The 24260-nt window shown below is 43.3% G+C and overlaps 1 protein-coding gene across 1 annotated transcript; it reads left to right on the top strand.

Annotated features, from left to right (window-relative positions):
• Positions 1-5633: 5633 nt before the first annotated feature.
• LOC119376540 (uncharacterized) lies at positions 5634-22295 on the top strand. Its single transcript, XM_049411043.1, has 5 exons — positions 5634-5837; positions 5901-5996; positions 6285-6391; positions 13368-13473; positions 18790-22295. The coding sequence occupies exons 1-5, from the start codon at positions 5681-5683 to the stop codon at positions 18897-18899; spliced, it is 576 nt and encodes a 191-aa protein (XP_049267000.1). The 5' UTR covers positions 5634-5680; the 3' UTR covers positions 18900-22295.
• Positions 22296-24260: the final 1965 nt, after the last annotated feature.

Genomic DNA, 24260 nt, shown 5'->3' on the forward strand with positions numbered 1-24260 from the left:
GCTCGGACCTATATATATCATGCAGGGAGCGCGCGCTTTGGTGTCTTGATAGCGATGGAAGTCGGTGAAGTCGAACCTCTCGCGGCGACGATACCACTAGGACGAAGTGTAACACAGTGCAACTTGAGCATTACGCCTCTACGTGCACACTCTCGTCCCTCTTCATTAATTAATCGCACACTCATCGGGTGCACCCAAATGCATTCGCATTTCCTCACGATCCCCTTCGGGGAGGTGCGGCTTTTTTTTTTTCGTGAGGCACCACACGCGGTGGAAGGATTAAGCTATTGCAGAATCGGCGTCCAAATTTCAGTCATTCTGGTGATCAGTTTCGATATGTTTTTTTCGAAACCTGACGTCCAATCCCCTTCAGAAATGACCCATATATATGAGACGTGGAAAAGGCCTTTTTTCAATGGGAACGCTCAAGCTTCTTCACTGTCCTGGCCCTTGCGGTTGCGGGAGACTATTTCCTAACTGCGGCCCGCTAGCTGAGGTGAATTTGAGACCCCTGAACTAGGACATAACAGTAGAGAAGCACTGTTGAAAGCCGTAGAAAAATGCTTACAGGACAGGCAAATACCGACAGTTCGTGACAAAGTATCAGAATCGGAATCCACTTTATTTCCAACACACTTGTTGCGGGTCCCCCAGGCAAAAAGCTGTACAAAACAGCTTGACGGGACCTGGGGGGCCTACAGAGAGCAGCACATGCAGTGGATTTCACACAGATGTACAGACGGGTCCAGTGGCGTAACTAAGGGGGGTCAAGGAGGTACAAGTTCCCCGGCCGCCACTTCGGAGGGGGCGCCGAGCCGAGACAGCCCGACATGCGCTCGGGGACTTCCAGAGGACACATCGGGGCGCTAGCGCCCCGCGCCTCGTGGAAAGGTTGCCCCTACAGGTTCGAAACCAGTGGGGGATGCCCCCACACTGTTCCAACACCCCCTTCCTCGCCTTCTTCTCCCCTGGTACCACACGTGAGGCTAGAGACTCCTTTGACTAGTTAAATATCGTGCTCCTTTCCTTCAACAAACGAAACACACATCTTCTGAAAGCCTGTCGCTTCCGACATTCAATTTGTCGGCGCTTTGTCTGCGTAAGCAGCACTGCCTTTTTTCATCTGGTCCAGCGTATCGTCTGTATTGAAATTGTTCTCGAGGAGGTGAAGGCGTGCGCTATAATCTGTAGCCCTTGCATGGGCATGTCCCTGCGCCACGACTTCCGAATTCCTCTCGTCCCCCCCCCCCTTTTTTTTTTGCTCATATTCAAGCCCATGAAAAGCAATGAGGTAAAAAGGTCGGTTAAGCCCGCTTCCACATAAGCATGATTTTAACCATGAACGTACCTATCCCGGGTCGCAGACAAAAAGTTTTTTTTCTGGGGTTCTGACTTCCCTTTATGTGTGATCTGGCATGTTTTTGTATGTGTCTGCATATACATACATATACAAAATGTAATAATATCGGGGCGGTGGGAGGTTGAACTTCCCAAACCTCCTTCTAGCTTCGCCACGGAACTTATCGCTTGAAATAACGAAAGAAAAAAAAAACTAAGTATGGGATTTCCTGCAAGGTTTCTTTCTTGTCTTTTTCAAATCAGAAATTCGTTCACAGACTGATTTCTGCCATCAAATTGCGTACCCCTCCTCATTTTTCGCTGTGTATCGGTGCCTTCCCCACGACATTTCCCCCGATCAGCGTGCGTAGGATGGGGTGGACTGTGAGGAATGACTTCCCCGAAGTAATTTTTGAGAAGACTTCGTGGTGTTGGCGTCCTCACGTGAAGAGGGAAGTGCCACATGTGAACTCACTGTCGCTCACCAAATTAACATTTGCGTTCCTAGTCTGCAGACAAAGTCGCCTTAGGTGCTTGCTGCACACGTGTGCGGGACTTCGGCTCATTGCCCCTTCTCAGCTAGCTTTATCAGCCATGCGTCGTTATGTTCGTTATCCTTGAAGTAAAACCGTAAATGTTAAAGTGCACCCTGCTCTTTTAGCATGCGCGGTGCACTAATTGTGTCACACAGCATCACCGAAAACATTGATCACGCTTTCCAAGCTCTTGTTGTGGCAGAGCACATAAATTGGTTGTGAAACGAGGCTGATTGAAGGGGGAAACTCAAAGAAAGAAACGCGCTCGGGCCGCCGGCTTCCCGTCTTTAGAGCAAGGTTCCGTGAAGCAAGGTGACATCACGTGATCGTGAAGTCGTATCATGTCGACTGCAGCGCCCGTGTCTCCATTGGAAGGCCTCGTGCACAAGAGCACCAAAGAGATACAGGAAGTAGACCTGCAATGGCAAATTATCCTATTACGATCGCATTCGTGCCATGATTACTGCGAACTGAGCTTTAACAAGCGAGAAAATTGCGAAAAACTGAAGGATGTATACATGTACAACACCCCTATACACGTTTCTCGTAGTGATCACAAACACAGTCCGGCCGTGATTTGCCGAGAGCTATTTCATCTTGATATCTTTCTCATTCGTTTCGTTTTGTTATTTTGCTTCTGCCGGTGAGGGCGAGGGCAATAACAGCAGCCAGGTGTAGTCTGACCCCAGTGATGTTGACGTAGTTTACACGAGCGAGCCTCGCAGCAATTCTGCGTCGGATTTCACACGTGTTCTGCCGCTGTCCCGCAGAGAACTATCACTGGTACCATCCCTGCTGCTCTTAGGATGCGCGCCGCATTCCACGGGCGGATTGAGTGGCCCTGCATTGCCCTGCTCTGCCGCGGCTCTCTTCACGGCATGGCGCCTCTGCTCGAGTTCTCCAAAAGGAAAACGCCATTAATAAAAACTAAAAATTAAATACGCGAGAACATAAGCAGTATTTGAAAATCACACGCAAAAAAAGGCTAATGTTTCAAACGGATAACGTTGCCATTTGAAATAACTTTCCGCTATCTCATATATGGGTCATATATGAAGGCGATTTCGCACCGCCGTTCCAACAACTTATATCTACTTCCAAAATGACTAAAATCTGGACGACGATTCTGAAATATAGAGTTTTGTTTCACGGTTATGTATCAACACATGTTGACCGCAGGGGTTCCCTAAGAAAATGCTTTAGACAAGTCATGCCTGTGTAGCTGATAACTGCCCTTAAGAAAATAATAATAAAAAAAAAAAAAACATGCGATGAAGACAGGCACGTGCCGCTGTTCGCTAGCGAGAGGTCCGCGGGCCGCGTATTTGAGACCCTTGGTCTAGACTGCAGCCGACGGAGGAAATGTGTCCTATGCGCGTACGTCATATGTCAAATATAAAGAAGGCGTTTTTCTTGGCAACCATTGTTCACAATCAAAATGAGCACTGGCGCCGCAAAAAAGCAATAGTATATGTGACCACAGGGTTTGCCGGAACAAATTTTTGAATGCATCATTAGCGTTGATAAAAAAAAAAACGTAGGCATATAGTATGAGATTTGATGAACGCAATAAGTAATTTTGAACAATACATTTCATGGTGATGTAGCCAAAAACGATAAGAGCCAATTACACGCCTACTTGGTCGATCTCTTTTGTGTGGTTCTATTGTAATTTGCGAACTTTTCGTGCAAAGCGAGACGACAGCGGCAAGGTCCATTTCTTCTTTCACATTTTTTCTAACCTTGTGGACTTCTGGTGTGTCGTACGATGCGTGGATGTGCAAGACGGCTCTAGTCCACTGTAGTGAACAATCAATCAAGAAACCATTCATACGCTTGCCCAGAACAGCCACATGGCTTTTTCTTGCACATAAATAATAATAATCATAATAATAATAATAATAATAATAATAATAATAATAATAATAATAATAATAATAATAATAATAATAATAATAATAATAATAATAATCACTATCATTACCATCACGAAAGCCGCGGAAATATATTTGCCATGGGCGCCGTCCTATCTAGTTCTCTTGCAAAAGCATAGTGGCTTAGATTTCTATAAGGGTGCTGGTAGTTGATAGCTTTGACTCCTTTTGACAGACCGTGCACGGGCAATGCTTCCAAATCCACCTGAAGTTAGAGGGCAAAGCAATATAAACGATGCTCATTCGAGTGTTCCCTTTAACTGCATTTGGACCGTACTGTAAGCGAAAACAAACAGCATAATACAAAGAAAATATAAAACTCACTATATATACAATGAACATCAGAACACTGTTTCTGTATGATGCACAGAACATGAAATATTATTTAGTTTTGAGCAAAGAAAAATATTTATGGCTTCATCAAATAATCACGCACATCTAGCTGATTTGAACACACGGAATGGGGCACGAAAATTAATATGGGTTTTTAAGGAGTTGGAAAGTGCTGGTATATGCAATATTCAAGTCTGGCTCTACCGTAGTTTGTGCGAGTATGTGGTACTGGTATTTGCCTGTTATGTATAATAATAATAACATGTTAAGTATAATCATAATTGTCCGGGTTTAACATCCCAAACCCAAGATATGATTGTAAGGGACGCGGTAGTGGAGGGCTCCGGAAATTTTGACCACCTGGGGTTCTTTAACTTGCACCTAAATCTAAGTACACGGGCCTCACGCATTTTCGCCTCCATCGAAAATGCGGCCGCCGCGGCCGTGATTCGATCCCGCGACCTTCGTGTCACCACTAGACCACCGTGTGGCGACAAAGTAGGATGAACTTAATGTATAAAGACAAGGGAGAGAAATTAACATTCGCTCATATAGACATGCAGTTAACCATTACATCGGTACTACACAGGTTGGCGATGCAGGCAATAAAATTAAAAATGGAAACATATGCACAGAACATAACAATATTTTAAGAGATTAACTGAATGGATTTCGAATTGGCAAGCAGTTAGACAATAACCTATTTGTTCTAACGCAGTCCACAGAAATATCTGGAACAGTAAACATACGGGTCTTGTCTAGACATTATTAGCGGCGTATCGTAACGTTAATCAGGAACTGTTATGGGATATTGAAAGATGGCATAGGCCGAGAAAATGCCGTCTGTGCAAAATGGGAAGGAATAATTAGCAAAAGAAATGTTGATACGAACAACACACACACGTATATATATATATATATATATATATATATATATATATATATATATATATATATATATATATATATATATATATATATACGTATATATATATATATATATATATATATATATAAAATTTCCGCGCTGGAATGTTTGATAAAGTACAGCCGCACAAAAAAAAAAAAAATGTGTACTGTATCTGCAGCCTTGAAGAAGACAAGTCCGCTTGTCGAAACTGAAGAAGTCCCCCCTAGATGGGGAATTTTAGTCGAAATGTAAGCTCCGGCGACACCTCGTCGTGCCTCGTGTTCTCGAATTTTTCCTCTCTTCAAGCTTAGATACTTCGATCCGATCTTCCCCTAAACGTCTGCTTTTTTTAAAAAAAAGGCGATGTTCCAGCTTAGAACCCTTTCTTTCAGTGTACTATTACATACCAGCAACATTAACTTCAATACTGAGGTAATGCTACTGAGAAAGCAGTCTTACTTTTGCATTTTTAATAATTTCTTTGCCTTTTGAATCGCTGTGCCGCTAGGCTACCATTATCATCATTATCGACAACGGCGACCCGCCGATAAAGTGAGCTCACTTTACCGCCGACCCGCCACATGCCGCCACCTTCAAAGAAACTTTCATGAGATTATGTCGGTCTTGTGATGAAATTTCTCAGTCGCTCTCAGGCTGTCACACGGCTGTCACCCGCTGTGAACAAGTTGAATATCATGACCGAAGCATGGGAGTTCAACTGCCCGAAATATTTTGATTTTGAACTTGGAGAGGACACGAACGCCGTTCCACCGGAGGAATACTTCGGTTAGAGCTTCCGTCTCGCACGCGTTTTGCATGATACTTAACACTTGTGCTTCATTCTTGCAGAGAGTCACAAGGATTCACTAACTTCACCATTGCCGCGACGTAAAGCCCTACGGACCTTGAATGTAGCTCAGGCGAAGCCTGTGAAACCGGCGGCAAGTACGTCTATTTTCTCATCCCCTGACGACCAAGCCTGCTCTTTCTTACTAAAGGACTCGCCTTTACAGCATTACGGTGGTCACTAAAATGAACAAATCTTACTGTGTACTATTTTGTTTAAAGTTCACTGCCGGTGATCCTTTTATTGAGTCCGTTTGTTTTGTCGTACCTTTAACCTCAACGCGCACAATATCGCTCCATGTCTCCATAGCAACTACAATTTTCTCTTATCATGTGCTATTGCGCCTGTGACTCAAACCACCGTTGTTTTTTTTTTTTTTTTTGCAGCCACTTTCAAGAAAGGCCTTGAAAATAAAGTGCGAGCACCCTCTACGAAACCCCTAGGAAATGCAACGCGTAAAGGCGACCCAAGCAAGCCTGCAACATCGGTTCGTGTGAGTACCTGTCGCGTCCTCAGCTGGGTGGAAATTCTTCGTGCAGGACTGGTTAGTTACGGGAATTATGAAGCGTGGTTACAGTGCTAAGAAACACAGTACGGGCACCTACCTTGTGCGTTTTATTTGTGTTCGCCTTCATTCGCGCATCTTTGTTATAATGAAATTGTTCAGCTTATAATTCAGAAAAATTCACAAAGCCACTGTTTGGTTCGTCTTACTTTGTTTTCTGAATTCCTCACCAGTGTTGTGACCTAAAGCATATTTTCGTGGCTTTTTGTTCAGTAGACAGCAAAACTTTTGTGTAGTTGAGGAAGCAAAAACATGGTGGCACATGTCTCTGAGAGTGATGTTAAGTGCAATGACAGTTGTCCTGTGCCTTTTCTGTATTTAGTTCTTTTTGTCTGTGTATGTATGGTGGCAGGAATTCACAGTTGGCGTGCATGGCACCAACAAACTGTTGTTGCAAATTTGAATTAGCCAGTGGACGCTGAGCAACTTTTAAATTTGCAAATGTTTTATGCCATTCGTAAGTAAAGTGCTCACCAACTAGAAAGTGATAATTGGCCTGTGTGACAGCCAGTGCTTTTTTGCACCTCAGGCGAGTGCAGGGGACACTGAGCTAGCTCATTCTAGTATACGTTAAAGCAAGACCCTTCATCCACCATTGTGGCAGTGTTTGACTGCCAGGTGATCATCATGCGCGCACTGGTGGCAAAAAAATGTCTGCCACCACGTAAACAGACTATCCGCCTTTTACATTTTCCTGTGCTGCTGCCCTCTGCCGTTTTGGTAGGGTTTTGGTAGCGGCTGAGACAACTGGTATCGCCAGAACGAAAGCCTCCTCTGAGATCAGTAGGCGTTTCGCGGCTTTTCCGCTAGAGGAAAATGATGCCACGGCGTGCGCCGTGGCATCGTGAAAACGACTCATTGCGTATGTTGCCAAGCGCTCCATATGCATGCAAGGCGACTGTATAGGCTATTTGGATTGTTCACTAGATAGATAGATTATAATAAATCTTTCACTACAAACGTACCATCAAAAGTAACAGCAGTTTTTCGTAAACTTTTCATCAAATAATTGTGTTTAGAAAGTGGCATTTTGCTTACTCTCTCTTTTTATTTTCTCTTTCACGTACTTGTGTATGACCGAAGGTATCAGCCTTCTAAAATGCACACTATTACACGCACTGAGTGCTTGAGGCTGGTTACATTATCTCAGAAACAGTGAAGTTCACTTTGCTAATAGCTTCAATTTTACACAGATAATTACACAAACAGCGGTAACCGACATACTAGCTTACATGAAGAAACTGTGGGCAAGAGTAGGTCAAGTAATAGGAAGGATGGTCAGTTAGAGCGATAGTATGGATACCAAGGAATGGGAGACGTAGCTGAGGATGGTTGGCAGTTAGTGACGAAATCAGGAAGCTCATAGGCTTAAAATGTAACCAGCTCGCACAAGATGGGGTAAATTGGAGATCATTAGTCCTCCAGTAGATCCTCCAGGAGATCCTCCAGTAGATATAAAATGGACTGGAAATGATGATTATGAATTATATTTTCAGTTAATGGACTGCTGTCATGAAAACTGCCCTTGAAATTCTTTTGTTCTAGCAATCACGGCTCAGTTTGCGTTCTTTGTACCAAGGACCACTATGGAACTTTTCTGCTGCAGATTGTTTTGAGACATTTCACATTTGTGGAATAATGGAAAGGCCTTTGCTCAAGTGGTCACAAAGTTCGTAATATCAAGAGATCCTGATAAATGAATCTTTACCAAGAGTCTTGGGCCACGTGAGATTTTTCTTGAGGACCATTAATGGATAAATGAGAACTGTCTGAATGTTAAGAAAATAGCAGGTGGAGTTTGAAAATTTTTTTTTTTTTGCGTGAGTTATAGAACGCTGTATTTTAATGTGAAAGTATTATAGTATCTCCCATGAAGCAAAAAAATCCATTGTCCAGCATCTGGTCACATAGCACCAATACCCATGTGACCAGATGATAGCATCGCATTTCAATGTCAAATAGAAAGTCATTTTCGCTGCAAGGGCAAAGCAATGAATGTGAGGGCAACCAGAATACAAATCGGAATGTTATGCGAAGTAAGTCTAGCTGCTCAGTCCTTTAGCATGTGACCTGGCCTAAGGAAACGTAGCCACTGCAGCGAGTGAAGGGACCTCCGTGCTGTGTATGGCCTCAACAAACTTTGCTATGAGAACACAACACATACAAAGGTATGAGCAGTTTGCTGACTCCTGTAAAGATACGGCATGCACGACCACAGGTGGCCACGCCCTGCCGGTCAATGTACGAATTTCTTGCCAGACCTCCACAGTCCCCTCCTCCGTCCACCCCTCAAAGATACTCCCATGCACCTTTCCTGTGATGGAGACGGCCGGCGCATTTCATCTCCGCTTGAGCAACAATCATCAGCAGCCCTTGCAAGCTTTCACTCTCGCATAGAACATACGACGTGCGGGGCAATGTTATCGATTTGGACTCCATACGGAACCTCACAGCAGCACCAATGGCAACAGCAAAAATGCGCCAGGAGGTCCTATATAATTGCTATTGCAATAAAACTGACCTGGCCCACACCCAAAAATTTTATTTGGCCCAATTTGAAATGCAACCCACCTGGCCCACTCCATAAATTGGGTTCATCCACGTTCAAAACAGACCTCATCCACTCCCAAAATTTGGGCTGCACATTGTCAAAATTGACATTGCCCAATTTGAGCACATGACCAAGTGACATCATGCGACAGTGTGACGTGACATCGACATTGATATGTAGTTGACATGCCAAGGCAAGCCATGGCCTTCTTAGCTATCTCAGTCTACTACGTGTCTCTCTATGTGCTCCGCGTTTCTTTCACATTCAGTGCACTTAAAGGAGTGCTGACACGAACTTTAGAAATTCTGTATTGTTGCTCTAAATAAAAACACTGGTGTCAAGAGCAATAGAGTACTGCGGTGCCTCGGGACACATTGAGTGTATTTTAAATACCGCTACCTTAAGAAACGACTTTCGGTTTCAGTATCGAGCGGTGGCATCACAGTGACATGCAAACACAGTGCCATGTATGTCAAAGTCACTTGGGAACAGGAACTCCTGACTTACTAGCAGCACTCTTTAGTCTGCCGTAAGTTGTAGGTGTTGCAAATAACAGTGAGGATGAATTGCAGTCCACCTACTGCGACAACAGTTTTGGCCGCATCCAGGACACAAGAGTTCATAAACCCCGCGAACTGTGTTGAGTTGTCATGATAATGTCCATTGCGATGGGGTTGGCTTGCAGATGCTGGGTGACAAAAACTTTAAAATGAAACTAAAATATTTTATACGTGCTTCCTTGCTCCAGTTTGTGGAGAGCATTAACACTGCATGTCAAGGGAACAAAATATGTCCCTTTTATGATGCCTCAAAATCGTGTCAGTACTCCTTTAAGGAGACTTATGTGCATCAAAGTTTTTTGCTCAGATGTATATCAGCTCACTTATTTACGGTTCCGTCACTGGCTGCCTACATAGGTCACATTCTTGGTACCCAATGTGTATTAAATACTTTCACAGTGCTCCACTGACACTGATGTACTGTTGTTTAACCTGGGAAATGCTACGGAGTTTGTTCAACAAAGAACCAAAACCAAACGGTTCATCCTGACACCTTTCACAATAAGGATGAAGATCTGTTTTTAAAAGCTTGAGGAGAGGTGTTGACTGGGAAGAACAGCTGCCACTGGGCGCTCCACAGGAATGGAAGAGTTGGTGCAATGAACTTCCATAGCTCTGCGGTATTGAAATTTGCTGCTTCTGCCAACAGGGTGTGCATGGACTTGGTGACAAATACGCACTGTATTTTTTTCGCTCACGTCAGTAAGCCAGCCTGCAGGCGCCATATGCTACATTTGCAAAGGAGGAAGTACAAATGACAAAAGCTCAACGATGCATCTTTTGCAAGACCAGGGTAGCGCCAATGAAGGACACAAGCCTTGCCAGACTCAAGATGCTAGCCTGTCTCATCTTGGCGTGAATATATAACATGCATCAAAAGCTAGCCGAGGACATAACATCAGAGCAGTTTTGGACAGACTCAATGATTGCCCTGTACTGCATAACCCGGTGGATTTTAGCAAATGGAAAGTCTTCTTTCGCCACAGGGTAACTGAGATTCAGAGTAAAGTGGATGTCACATTTTGGAGGCACTGCCCTGAAAAGCAGAACCCTGCTGATTTTTTTGCAAGAGGAGTTTCACTCTAGTGAACAGGACACGACTAGCTTACTTGTGAAAAGAATGAGTGGCCACCACATCTTATACAAAACTCGCCCGATTTTCCACTATTGCAAAGGAACATATTCATCAGGCACAATCCTTGCAAGTAGCCATACAAACCAAGCCACCAATTATGGACATTCACAAATACAGTTCTTCTTCCAGACTACACTGTGTTACAGCTTGGATACTATGATTTGCCTCGTAGATGAAGACGAAAAGTGTGTCCCAGGAAGCCGCGAGTGCACAAGAAATACAAGCCAGCTAATTATACTGGATAAAAAAAGGCTCAAAGCTTAGCCTTTTGTCAAAAAATTGACCACGTCTATAAAGGAGCTCAGCTTAAAAAAGATTCTACTCTTCGAAACATGACCTATTTCCTTGACAATGGAGTTCTTTGAGCCGCAGGTCGTCTACAGTTCAGCAAGAAATCTCACGACGGAAACGATCCAATCGTCTTACCGAAGCATCACTACTACAGCGAGCTTCTCGTCTTGCAGGAGTTTGTGATACATATTTACAGATAAGGGAAAAATTCTGGGTATTATGAGGATGGCAGCTAGTCGAGAGAGTCATCGGAGAATGTGTCGTGTGCCAACACTACGTCGGACCTTTTTCCAAAGTAACTGCACCAATTACAACCTGAAAGTGACCACTTCGGATCCTACTTAAGTAAAAGGACTAGGTTTTGCAAGTCCCTTGTATGTTAAACATTCAGATGGCTATGCCAAAGTGTGTATTTGCCTGTTCATGTGTGCCGTCATTAGAGCTGTTCATCTCTAACTAGTTGAAAATATGAGCACCACAAGCTCTCTCAACACTTTCAGACGCTTTGTCCCGCAGCGTGGGGCTTCGTTCTGTCATACATTCAGATAACACCTTAGCATTCAAGAAGAGCAAGACAGCTTTCGAGACTGTGGCACTCATTGAAAAAGGAAGTTTGTAAATTCATCGCTAACTATCATATAAAATAAAAATTTATTGCCGATCATGCACCGTGGTGGGGCGGTTTTTACAAGACTTATCAAGTCTGTCATGCTGACGTTGAAAAAGTGCATCGGAAAAAAATTGCTTACGAAGGAACCAGCTACAAACAAGTAGAAGCAGCAATAAATTCCCGGCCAATCACATACATTTATAGAGACTGTCAAGATCTGGATCCACATTTCCCAACCTAAATATCGATAAGATCACAGAACAATGCCAAGCCCCAAGTCCATGACCTCGTCCCTCTACAAAAGTGCAACAAGCCGCGACAACTATGGAGTATTGTTCAAATGTAGGAGCTCAAGAGAGGAAGGGGTGGCAAGACAAGATCCCGTACCTTGAGTCTACCAAGTGGATCACTGTTGAATGGTTTGTTCAACATCTGTACCTGCTGAAATCAAACATTTTGTGAACTTCAGCATGCGGGGCAGTTTCTTGGAACAAGAGCAATGATGAACGGGACGAAGCATTCTCGTGCCTTTGAACCACACTGAACAGCAGCTACCCACTGCATTCAGCTACGGTTTCATCTTAATAAACCCCTTTTTCTTACATCGGGAGGCTTGATTTTCTTCACTTGCATCACCTATACGATGAACATCAATGTTAGAAGCAGTTCAATTCCATACAGCATTGGAGTTGTACCATTGATTGTAAACATGGCTCTTCAACCTGGCTGGAATCTTGTTCCATGGGACCCCATAAGCATAATTTCAAATCTTAAATTCTGCATGTATTTTGCTAGTTAATTCCAATTGTTTTTTCTTGTACTGCAGCTTTGTTTCACTACTTTAGTTCGATGCTGCAGAGGGACAGAGTAATCTCCATAATGAACGTTCCAAGGCGCGTCTTCTGTAACACTTGCATGAGGGTGCCTGTCACTTGTGTTAAGCATAAAGGCCTTGATGTTTACTACGTGGAGCCCACTGTCCCTTCAGAGCTTCCACTTTTTATTAAGCCACTGTAATGAAATTGAAATTGTTTATTTGCCATCTTTGCAAAGTACAAATTGGAGGATTGCAGAAAAAAAGCTGTCCTCGGACAGCTTGACTAGCCTGCAACCCTTTCATTTAATTTGGCAGTGAGGCAATATTACACATGAACATATATATACACACTTGTACATAATTAATATTATTAATTAATATCTGCACACTTATACTTAATTAATGCTTTGTTGTTCCTTCCAGGCACATTAACCTGATTATATTCTTTCCCATGAAATGCAAAGAGTTAAAGAACATCTGAAATATGTCCCTAAATGATAAGTAGAACCTCTAAAAGAAGTTTCAGCTTACACAATACTTGGATGTACATTCTAAAACCTCCTGTAGCTATGCTAATGACACATTATTAGGAAATCGTTAAGCGCACAAAGACGGGAACAAGAAGACGACACACAGAGCAAGTTTCGTTGGGCAAGTTTGTGTTTTCTCCATCTTTTTGCAATTGCACTTAATATTACCTGTATTTTGCAAATACAGGTAATTTTGCAGGCCCATTATCTGCAGGTTTTGAAACTGTTTGGACTGCTTAAGTAGGGCTCACACATTTGGGAGTAAATGCTCCTTGTTAGCCAGCCCTGCCAACACACTGTTGATGTAAGATTTGCTTGCTTACACTTCGGAGTATTTGATCTTGCTGTGGACATAAAGAAACAGCACACTTACTCACACTAATGCAATATTGTTATTTGTGCCTATGCAGAATGTACAAAGCAGGACAGTACCAAGCAAAGCACAGCCTACAATGGCGGAATTCATCCACAACTATTTCTTCAAAACCCCTACTCGCCTTCGCTCAAAAATGAACGGTGAGTTTTTTAAAGCCAAATCACTGGAGTAGTGGTATATTAGGTGATCTAACTCTAACACTGCACTGTTCTAACGGTCTAACCATTCGACCTCAAATCATTGGTTGAGTACACCTTCTCAACCTGTTGATAATTGAAAGTATGAAAGACCTTGCTTTGGTCAGTATAGTCAGTCAGGCACGTAGCCAGGATTTTTTTTCGGGGGGGGGGGGGGGGGGGGGGTTTATTTTTGCCATTTCCATGGCAAAAATAAAACAAAAGTTGCCCGGGAATATGGAAGGCCGGACGAATTTCGGGGGGGGGGGGGGGGGGGGGGCCGGGCCCCCCCCCTTGCCTACGTGCCTGTAGTCAGTGGCATTGCAGTTTGCACTGTAAAAATACTCGCTGCAGGAAGATAAAATTTTAGGACGTGCAGCACAATGTTGCGCTAGTAAGGTTGCATATTTCGTTAATTTGCTGAGCTCAAGGACATGGGTTCGACTCCCGGCCTAAGCAGCCGCATTTCGATGGGGGCAAAATGCAAGAACATCTGTGTACTTATATTTAGGTGCACATTAACGAACTCCAGGTGGTCATAATTAATCCAGTCCCCCACTACAGTGTGCCTCATAATCATATTGAGGTTTTGGGGAACACTTGCCTGAAATTGAATTCAGGCAGGTTCACTCTCATGGGCTCAGTCTTAACTGGCATAGTGCAACAAGGAAAAGGAAGAGCCAGCAGAGCCAGCCAAAAGAAGAAACAGAACTGTCATTGTACCTTCTGTTGGTCAGCTCGGCTGGTTCTTCGTTTTCTTTGTTGTGCTGTACCAGTTAAGAATGAAAAACCAACTCGCCCAATCCTCAACACCACTGACTTTTTAATGTATTTATACACTCAGACTCTCAAAGGTGTTATGAACTCAATAAGCCCACCTGTGAATGGCTTTCACGCTCGGAATGAAAGACTTATGATCATGTATTGGGAGACTGGTAAAATGGTGTCACAAAGGAAATGAACAGAAATGACTGCCTTTAACTGCTGTGTGTTATAGTAATGTGCACAGATTGCCTGAAGATATTGTATATAAGTGTGAACATTTTTTTTATCTTGGAGAACAAAAGAATGTTCATAATGTTCTTCCTACTTGCTCTTCAATCTTCTCATATGCACCTGACTGCTGTAAGAACAGTGGTCATGTGCTTCAAGCCCAACGTTACTAGAACAAACTCAGTTTCAAAGCTCCGTATCTCCGCCAGCGGAGGAGGGTGGTCCGAACGGCGGTCGCGAGAAGTAGCGGCGCTGCTGTTCCGTCTTGCGCCACTATCGGCGCGTCGTCTGCTTCCACGACATAACGCTGCGCTGCGCCGCGCAGTTGCTCGCGGCAACTGCGCGGCAACTTTCTTATTGTACTAGTTAGGCGGATACTTAGGTGGATATGCATAAGGTCGTCTGTATGCATTGGCCCGCGTGCGTTGTTCATTGATTGGCTAAGAATCGATGTTCGGTCTATATATTGCCACGCCCACTTCTTGTTTTATTGTGATGTATTCGGGTTTGACCAGCAAGGACGGTTATCAACGCTCGACGCTGTCCGCGAAGCAGTGTTCGAGAAGCTTCGCGAATGTAATAGATCGTTTTGGTAAGATTGGGCGCTGCACGCGAATGTTCCAGTTGTCGAGAGATAACGCCGCCACCAGCGATATCGCTGGAAAGTTCCATAGCGCCTGTATAAAAGCCGACGCGCTTGACCGCTTGTCAGTTGATCGACGGTCGACGCTCTGTTCGCTGCTAGCAGTGTATTGCCGTAGTTTGACTTTCAGTTTCCCGGCCACAAGTTCCGCCAAATAAAGTGTTTTCATCTCGGACCTGCTGACTGCTGCCTTCGTCGACGTCACGACCCTGTGACAATATTTGAGCTGTCTACATTGCGCTTAACTTCCAAGCATAGGAGTTTCTAAGCGAATGAGGGTTTTCAGAGTAATTTTTATAACTACCACCACAATTTTAGCCGCTGCCGTCTTATCTAGACCGAGAACAACCCAACAAGTTTGTAAAAGCCTTTATAGTGCGCAAAGAAGCGTACTTACTCGAGATACAAAGACGTTCTAGAAAAACAGTACTCATGTTTCTACAAAATTATTGAAAAAAGCTTTCTCGAAAAACATCACCAATGCTTTGCAATGTTTAGAAGACACGTTTGCGCGACGGTTAAAGGGATACTGACCCAAAATCGGAAAATTTTACGAGAACTCGGTAAATGAAATCTCAGTGTGCGATTACATCGAATAGATGTCGTCTCTGAGCAATTTTTTCAGCGGATAGTTGTATTTTCGGTGTCTCATCTTTCTACGTCGCATCCTTCTACGGTGCCTTAAACAATTCGAACAGATCGGCCGTGATGTGAGCACCGAGCAGTTATTCGCGCGTACTCTGTCGCTAGAAGAGTTGTCAGTATTCAATTTCAGTTTTTCAACTTCACCGAGCAGATGTTCCATGCCCGCAGCACTCCTTACACTGTACGACAGCCGTTTGCGTTTCGTGCTGTAGCCGTTCACTACGCAGTTAAACTGCTCGTCAACTACAGTTATCTTTTGCACAAGTAAGTCTCCGTTCCCTAAGCAAAGTGCGGAAGTGGGCTAGTTGCTATTCCATTATTAAACTGCTCAGCGCAAAAAATTTGACACGGTACACATAGAAAAGACGAGGACCAGCGCTGGTCCTCGTCTTTTCTATGTGTACCGTGTCAAATTTTTGCGCTGAGCAGCCCGTTCCCGAGCTGGCGAGTGTAAAATATTCCGCACATCTTGTTCAATACCTCGTCGTAAAATCTCTCCAAAATCCACTGCTTTGAAGGCATAGCGACAGCTGACAACTGATCGAATGTCAGTGTGATGCAACTCTCAGTTTCGGTAGCGTAGGTAATCGCCTGCCTTTCGCTTTGCTGTTCTATTTCTGGCGGCTTCTCGAAATTGGGCACTGGGCTTTCGCGGGAAGCCGTGCGTTTTGGGGTGGATTTGCGCCTAAACCCCGAACATTTTGGCTTTGAAATGTGGGGTGGAAGTGCTGGCAACGAGCGCGGCACGGACCTGGCGCGAGTTCCCACTTTCCAAATGGGATCAAAACTTCTTGTCCCGCAACGACACGACGATAGTGCTTTACAATGTCGTCACTTTCAAAATGAACGTCACAGACCTTGCATTTCGCAGTAAGCTTTCTATCTTTGCGATGCAAAGCTTGAATGGCGTAGGGTCTTTTGCAGGTCCGAAGAAGTGTCGTGAAGCGGAGTCGTCGTTGCGGTAGCCGCCGTTTCAGCCCGGCGCAAAGCAAGTCGGCATACCGCACCGTGAATCTGTTCGCCCTCGTTACGCTTCGTACATCATGCACGTGTCTTCGTACGAGACGCTAAGCCTGGTCAAGAACAGTCGCAAAAATGACGAGCTAACAAAGCGCAGACGACGCTGTAACCCACGTGCGCTCGTACATCGGCGGCGCCGATCATAACAAGCGCCAGCCGCGGGAGCTAGACGTGACTGCAGCGCCACTAGTTCTCATGACCGCCACGCGGACCGCCTCTCCGGCGGAGCTTTTAAACTGAGTTTGTTCTAGTAACGTTGCTTCAAGCCGTCGATTAATTCGCCTTCCTCCTGCTGTGGTCTGCTAGCCTCCTGGTTAACTCGGATTGTAGAGAAACCACCCCGGAAAGATGGTGGTCCTGGTATTGAATCCAAGACCAGGACGAATTTTTTGTCAGCTAAACTTTATTTCTGAGGAATCCGTTTGGATTTCCTCTGTATCTTGGCACTATGAATGGGTAGGTGATAATTTTTCCCTATCTTGAGGGCTTTCTTAGAACTGATTTGCTAATGCACGTGTTCAAACTGGCAAGACTAGGTATTGTTTACTGCCTAATCTTCATGCTTCACCATACATGGGCTGACAGTTCGAACCTGCAATGCTCTGGCTACAGCAGTGCTGCCCTAGTTATAGCAATAGAATGGTCAAATCAGATGCTAATGCCTATAAATCACCTATGGACAATTTTTTTCAGCTTTCCTAGGCCCTGCTGCAAGCTCCTTTATCTAGCAGCAACAAAGCACTGCACTTTATAGGGGACCTATATGGAGCATTATGGGATCGATAAACAATCACCTTCTACACAAATGCCTTGTGCACAAGGTGTTTATGCATTATATAACACTGCTTTTCCCTCCACTGCACACACATCGAGCATGTTTTCAGCTTCACTGTTGGTTTTGTCACAAGAAAATAGGGAAAGATGACCAACAAAAATTTTAAGAAATTGTAAGCGATTAGTGAAGATAAACATTGTTCAAATGTCTGCAGAGTACACACTTGAAGGGGTCAACCAGCTTGTTTTATTACCTGTATCTGTACTATATAGGTTGAGAGGAAAGTACTAAAACAAAAGTAATTATATTTTAATAATTGCTCAATTAGTTTCATGGGGCCGTAATTTGTCCCTGCAGTAAAATACACTTCTTAGTAAAGCTACTGTACACATTTCAGAAAAATGATAGATTTACAAGTAATATGCCTTCTGCTCTCACACATATAATGAGAGAATGTATGTTCTCAGCTTCTGACTTATGGATGCAGGACTGTTTGCAAAAGACACCAAAGCAATTGTCAAAATATGAAAAAAATGTGCAGTCAAATGGGACTAGTATGGCCAGCAGGTTTACTTTTGTTATGGTAAAGACGCACATAGCCAATTTGTTTGGCTATGCGCTTCTTTAAAGAATGTTCAGGGTGCTTTTTTCATGTTGCAGTACAAGCTTTTCTGCTTAGGAAGGCCATAATGTAGTATAAATGAGTCACAAGAAAACATTGCCAGTTTTGTACTTCCAGAATTCACTTGCTCTTCATGGTTACCATGTTTAATTTAAATAAAACTGAGCTTTTCGTTGGGTTGAATGAACTCGCATTCAGTGGCAGCAGCAGTGATACATGCAAGTGCGGGTGTCACTCCCATGTAAGATAGTAATACAATTTCTTTTATGTGCGTATCTTTATCCTATGTCCTCGGTGCCGTGCTATCAGCAGTCGTGATAAACAGGCAGAGCACACATACCTCTTAGAGCCGCCGTTTAAGATAAGAGTTACTAAGGTTCATACGAGGGATGTGTCTCGCTAGAGATTGTAAAAAGCTTGTTTTGGTCTTTACATTAGCATGTACATGATTGACAAGGCAGGCTTGTTATTTGTGGATGTGTTCACACACAGAGTCTCGTATTTGGTGCTTCACTAATACTTGTGCAGGAGCCGGGCATTATTCCTATGCTTTATACTTTTTCTTGTTTACTCCATGTGCAGCAACAACCAAGCCAAGGTATTGCATGAGGGCAACTGTACCAATCTCACCGAAGCTGAGGACCATGTTGCGAGCAAAGCAACGATCGGCTGCCAAGAAGACTGCAGTTTAATTTTGCAATTTCTGTACTTTTAGTAATCAAATTTCTGTAAGCAGTCTTGCTGTAAATGTACAGGTGGTATCACCTGACATGTACATATACAACTTTTTGACATGTCTATGCAGCTGGAGAAAGGGCACATAACCATGAATGGGCTGTGCTTTGTAAAGAGTCTTTTTATCTGACTGTATTAATTTCTTATAATTATAATTTGTCCAATTGAGTGCCTGATCCTGGCAATCAAGGAGCCACAGAAATGAGAATTTTTCTATATATGGCCCCAAACATGCTTTTAAGACTAGTTCAAACTCTAGAGTCTTGCTTCTAAGAGGGTATTCCTGTTGCCAGCAATACCATCATCACAATATTTCTGCTCAGTCCTCTGAAATCTATACACACAAACATGAACAGTAAAGTACTATGCAAAAAGCAACACAGGAAGCAGGTAACATTAACAGATTTTAGTCTCAGCCAGAAAGTGGAGCAATTACTGCATAATTGCAGCTTGCACTTACATTGAGTCTATCTGTGCTACAAACCTTAGTCTAGAAAATTTCTTTCCCATTACTAATGAAAGACAATCATTGCACCAGTGTGATATAAGCAACTAATGTGGACTGAAAGCCTGAAAGCCTGAAAGTGCAAAGCGATTCAGTACGCTATCAATACAAAACAAGTGACGCGACTCATGGTGGGAGGCAGCCACTAGCGACAGATAAGACTAAGCATATAAGTGTCCTGCGGGGCGGGTCCCACACACAAAGAGAGAACTCGACGAGCCCAATATTTTCCAGAGAGCTGTCGTGACCTGAAAAGCGTCTTTTGCAAAGGTATGCATATCTGGACTTGGAAACTGTCATTCCTTTTGGACAGCCTCCAATGCCAAGTTGTTGCTTAAAAGTGCCAGCTATGTATATTTATGACTAAAAGCTGCATGCCTGTATGCATTTATTCGCATACACAGCTAGTGTCATCTCCATCCTTCTGCAACATTTGTAGTTTTGACATGGGGACCATAAATAAAAAAAATCTAGTTGCATGGTCTCATCAAAAGCTTATGATTTACCAAGTTACAGGCTTGAGACACGTGTATTTTTTAGAGAGAAGTGTAGCAACTGTACTGGTGATTAAGCTACCGCTTCGAGTCTGAATGCTGGTCCATTTATGCATTCAATACAAATCGTGAGCATGCCAGTGCATGACAAGTGGTGCCAATATGTAATAGCCAAATAAAAATATTTTTATATTGCAAATACAGCTTCTGAAATTGTTGAACTGCAATCATCGAGTTCACCAATTTTACGAATGTATACAATCGCAGCACAACTAAAAATGCTATGATTGTTCTTATACTGCCTGACCTCCTTTCATTGCACTTTTAACCTTCCTGAAAGTTATATCAGACAGAAATATATGTGGGCGCAGGCATAGGGGAATGCATTTTTAGAACTGCTCAGAGCTCATGTACCGCTCCAAAGCAAGCTCTTTAGTATATGCAAGGTTATGTTAAGCACCCAGCTTCTAGCATCCGCTAGTCTGAAAAAATAAATTTTGCAAAATATGGCACATATTTAGATGCTGCAGTTCTTGACTAAAATGATACAACTTGACTGAAAAATATATTGCAATGTATTTAAGCTGGCACTGCCATTACACTATGAGGAGGCAGCATTTTTCAGTAATCTCGGATTTATGAAACTAGTGGATGCAAGGAAAAACCTCGGTGTCTTGAATCATTTTCGTCTGTATAGTCTGATACAACTTTAAAAGTCTGCGGCATTTCCTCCTCAAAGGCAAATGCACTCCAGACTGACCTCATGAGCTGGATGGCCAGTGACTCTGCCTTCAGAGAAATTTGCTGAATGCATGAGCGGGACAATTTCTTTAGTCGCAGAGGTGATCGCAGAGTCGCAGAGGAGAATGGTTTATGTTGACAGACACTTGAAACCCTTCTTTTACATTTGATATGCACTCAACTGCAATGGACCTTTTTCGTGACTGTAAAGCTTTATTGCAAGGCAATTTGCCAAGCTAATAGTGATAGTCATTCTTACAACCAGCAGGTACAAGCACAGTTTGTCTTGATACTTGAAAAATGACATAGCTCTCATGGTAAAGCATGTGAAAGAAATGAGCCTTGCATTGTGCAGCTAATACATTTCCAATGCAGAGAAATGCTATTTAAAGTTGGGAAAAGGGGGCCATTCAAGTTTAATCATTTGATGACATGCTTCTGCACACATTTTACATAATCTATTAGGAGTCCCCCCCCCCCTTATTCCCTTTATTGTCATTAATCTGTACTAGGCACCAGCAGGGTCCCTTACAGCATTTTACATTTGTTTGTTTCACTGATACTTAGTACACTTTTTGCACTAAACAAACTTGTTCATTTATGCATGATACACCTTTTGTTCTACTTCACTATGTTATGCCTAAGGGCAACCTTCCAAGCAATAAAAAAAGTTTTAACAATGCGATATGAAATATAGTGACGTGCTGCAATTCGAGAATGTCAAGTTGATGTACAAAAGCTGCGGCCCAAGAACGCTCCTTTAAAGGGCTCCTGAACCACCCCTCGGGCTTGGTAAAAAAATGCATCCTGTGCAAAGCAAACACTGTTATGAACAGCTCAGCCAAATCTTTCAGTCCTGTGCTGCAAGGAGAGCTTAGAAAGTTGCCATTTTTTCAGGCGCCCTCTTGTCATACAGAGGCCCGTCCTCACTTCGGAGCCAGCTGTTTGACATCGAACAGCTGGCAGCATGCTACTGGCCAATAGCTGGCATAAATCAAGAGCAGCGTTTGGATTAGATGTGCTTCTTGCCATGCGGTGCCACCACTCGCCGGCGCCGCACTCCATAGTATGCTGTTACACAGTAGCCACACAGGAATCTCAACTGGAGAGAGCGATCGCATTTCATCACATGCGCCCAAGGTCATGACGTGCACTGATGTAGCTTCTTTCCCCTGTCCCACCCCTCCACGTGTAGTTTCCAGCACACTTGCCAGGATGAGAGAAGAGAGGAAGCATTTAAAGCTTGCGATAAATCCCTGGAACTCTGCTCCTTCTCAATGAATTCAAGAAATTTTTGTGGCGATACAGGTCTCCGGCGACACAGGGAAACTCAGATACAGAGGTCATTCAATATTGCTTGGAAAAGTGGTTCAGGACCCCTTTAAGGCGCTCCAGATGTTGCATCATTTGTGGCAGAGCCGGTCCAGCTGCAACGGACAAAATTTCAAAGAAAGTTTGAAATCCAGCTAACTAGGTGAGGATTATTAAGATACTACATAATTTCTCAGAAGAGCTATGGATGATGCACATTGAAAGAGGTACCACAGTTGTACCCTGTAAAACAAAATTTGAAGATATAATTAATGAAATGCAGTCGTAACTGTTCCAGGTAGCCATGGGAGCAGGAAGTGGAGGCAGCTGCCTGTGGTCCCTCTTCTGGCTTATTGTACTCATTATCCTATCTGTTCCGGTGGCTGGGATCTCTGCCTTCCTATACATCATTGTGTCGATCTTCACACCCTGCATTGCACCACTCAAATCCCTGGAAGACCTCCTTCACAGGGGGGTCAATTTTCCACACACATGCTCCCAGAATATGGTGCATGGAAGTTCACTATGACAATAGCCTTTGAAGACCTGTGTCAGCAATGTTGCGCAGATACAATGATACAAAAGTACTCATTAGCAAACACCGTGTATTTTTGATTGTTATACAGATAGTACTGTGACCAACTGCAGTATCTTGTAATAAGACTATAATAAATGCCTGAAGAATTCAGCAAAAATCCACTGGGTGCCTTACTTATCATGGTTTTTTCTCTGTTTTGGACTGATTGCCATAACATATAATGAAAGACTTGCAGTGTTCGCCAGGACAACTGCAACAGCACAAGGTTATCAATAACACACATGTATGAGGGGATGATGATAACTTGGCTTTTTTTTTACGAGTAGGAGAAAGAAAGGGTCATGAAAATTGGAGGTGGGCATATAAAATAAAAGCAAATGCCCTGCCTGTAGTGAGAAGGGAAAGGTGATCATAAAAAATGGTCAGCTTTTTTTTTTTTTTTCCTCCAAAATTGCGAATTGCCACTGAAGTTTCCAGAAGTTATTATGCTGACGGCAAGCCTTTCATCTGAACATGCAATAGTACTTTCGGTCACTGAAATTTTATTCATTTTAGTCCAAGAAGAGGCTATAATGAAATAGGTCTCGGGTAATATAGGCAGTGTGCCTAAGCATCGCAATGCTGAAGGTAAATAGCAATGCTATTTTGGACCATATATGAAGCGTCGTCCTAGGTAATGTGGATATATACCAGTGTGAGTAAATGTCTTTGATATTATCACTAAAAATGCAGCCATTACTGCTCACTGGAAATGATGCAAAGTGCTAAGGACCATCAGAACTCCTTGGCATTACCTGGGGGTTCGGTGGCACCAACCTTCAAGACCATAGTCCATTTATGCTGCATCCACTAACCAGCATGTATGTACATGCACTGTCCACTTAGATGTTAAATAAAGGTTAACGGTTGACGACCCTGTGGCTTTGCTCTGGTTGCGTTAAAGTACAAGTACAGTCACCGCAGAGAAAGGTTAGCACGAATGACAACTGGGCGGAACGGTCTCTCGTGCTAACGTTCTTCTGAGGGGACACCATACCCGACGTCTACAAATGCGTGCTGAAAAACTGCTGAGGGTAATGCTCATGTGAAATTGGCTATATTTTAGAGAGGGTAATTAAAACTTCACCACTTTGTGGCATTTTATTATAAAGGCAGCTCCGATAAAAAATACACACCTTACCCAAAATTTTGTGCTACTGAGGCAGCAGTCACATAGTTGCCCATAGGACTGATAGAATCATTTTCCTCTTGTTTCAGCACTGCAGAATTCAACTGGGATTCTGGCAATAAAATGACTATTGTTTTTGCAACATTAATACTAGGGCATGACCCATACCTCTTTGTGCTCGTGTATAAATGAGTTTCGATGCCAAGAATCAATGGCATGCTTAGCGTCAGTTTACGTTATAATCTCACCTTACAACACTATGAAGAAAGAACACTTTCGGGGAGTTTTCACAATGTAGTGTTGCTTTACTCACCATGTAGAGGGTGGTGGTCTCTTGAACTAACTGCAATCTCGGCAGTACTGAACAGCAGTTCATCGTCAAGAAAATATAGTATTTCTCCCTGTAGAATAAGCAACTTCACCATGCAAGTAAAGTACAATGCTAACTATCAGCAGAGGTTTCTGCATGAATTTTTTTTTTTCTTTCAATGTTGTTGCTACATGAGCCCCTCAGCCTCGTACAATCAAGCATATGCTGTTACTTTAACAGTTGTTTCAAAG

The sequence above is a fragment of the Rhipicephalus sanguineus genome, chromosome 1 (assembly GCF_013339695.2).
Source record: "Rhipicephalus sanguineus isolate Rsan-2018 chromosome 1, BIME_Rsan_1.4, whole genome shotgun sequence".
In the NCBI taxonomy this organism is placed as follows: domain Eukaryota; kingdom Metazoa; phylum Arthropoda; class Arachnida; order Ixodida; family Ixodidae; genus Rhipicephalus; species Rhipicephalus sanguineus.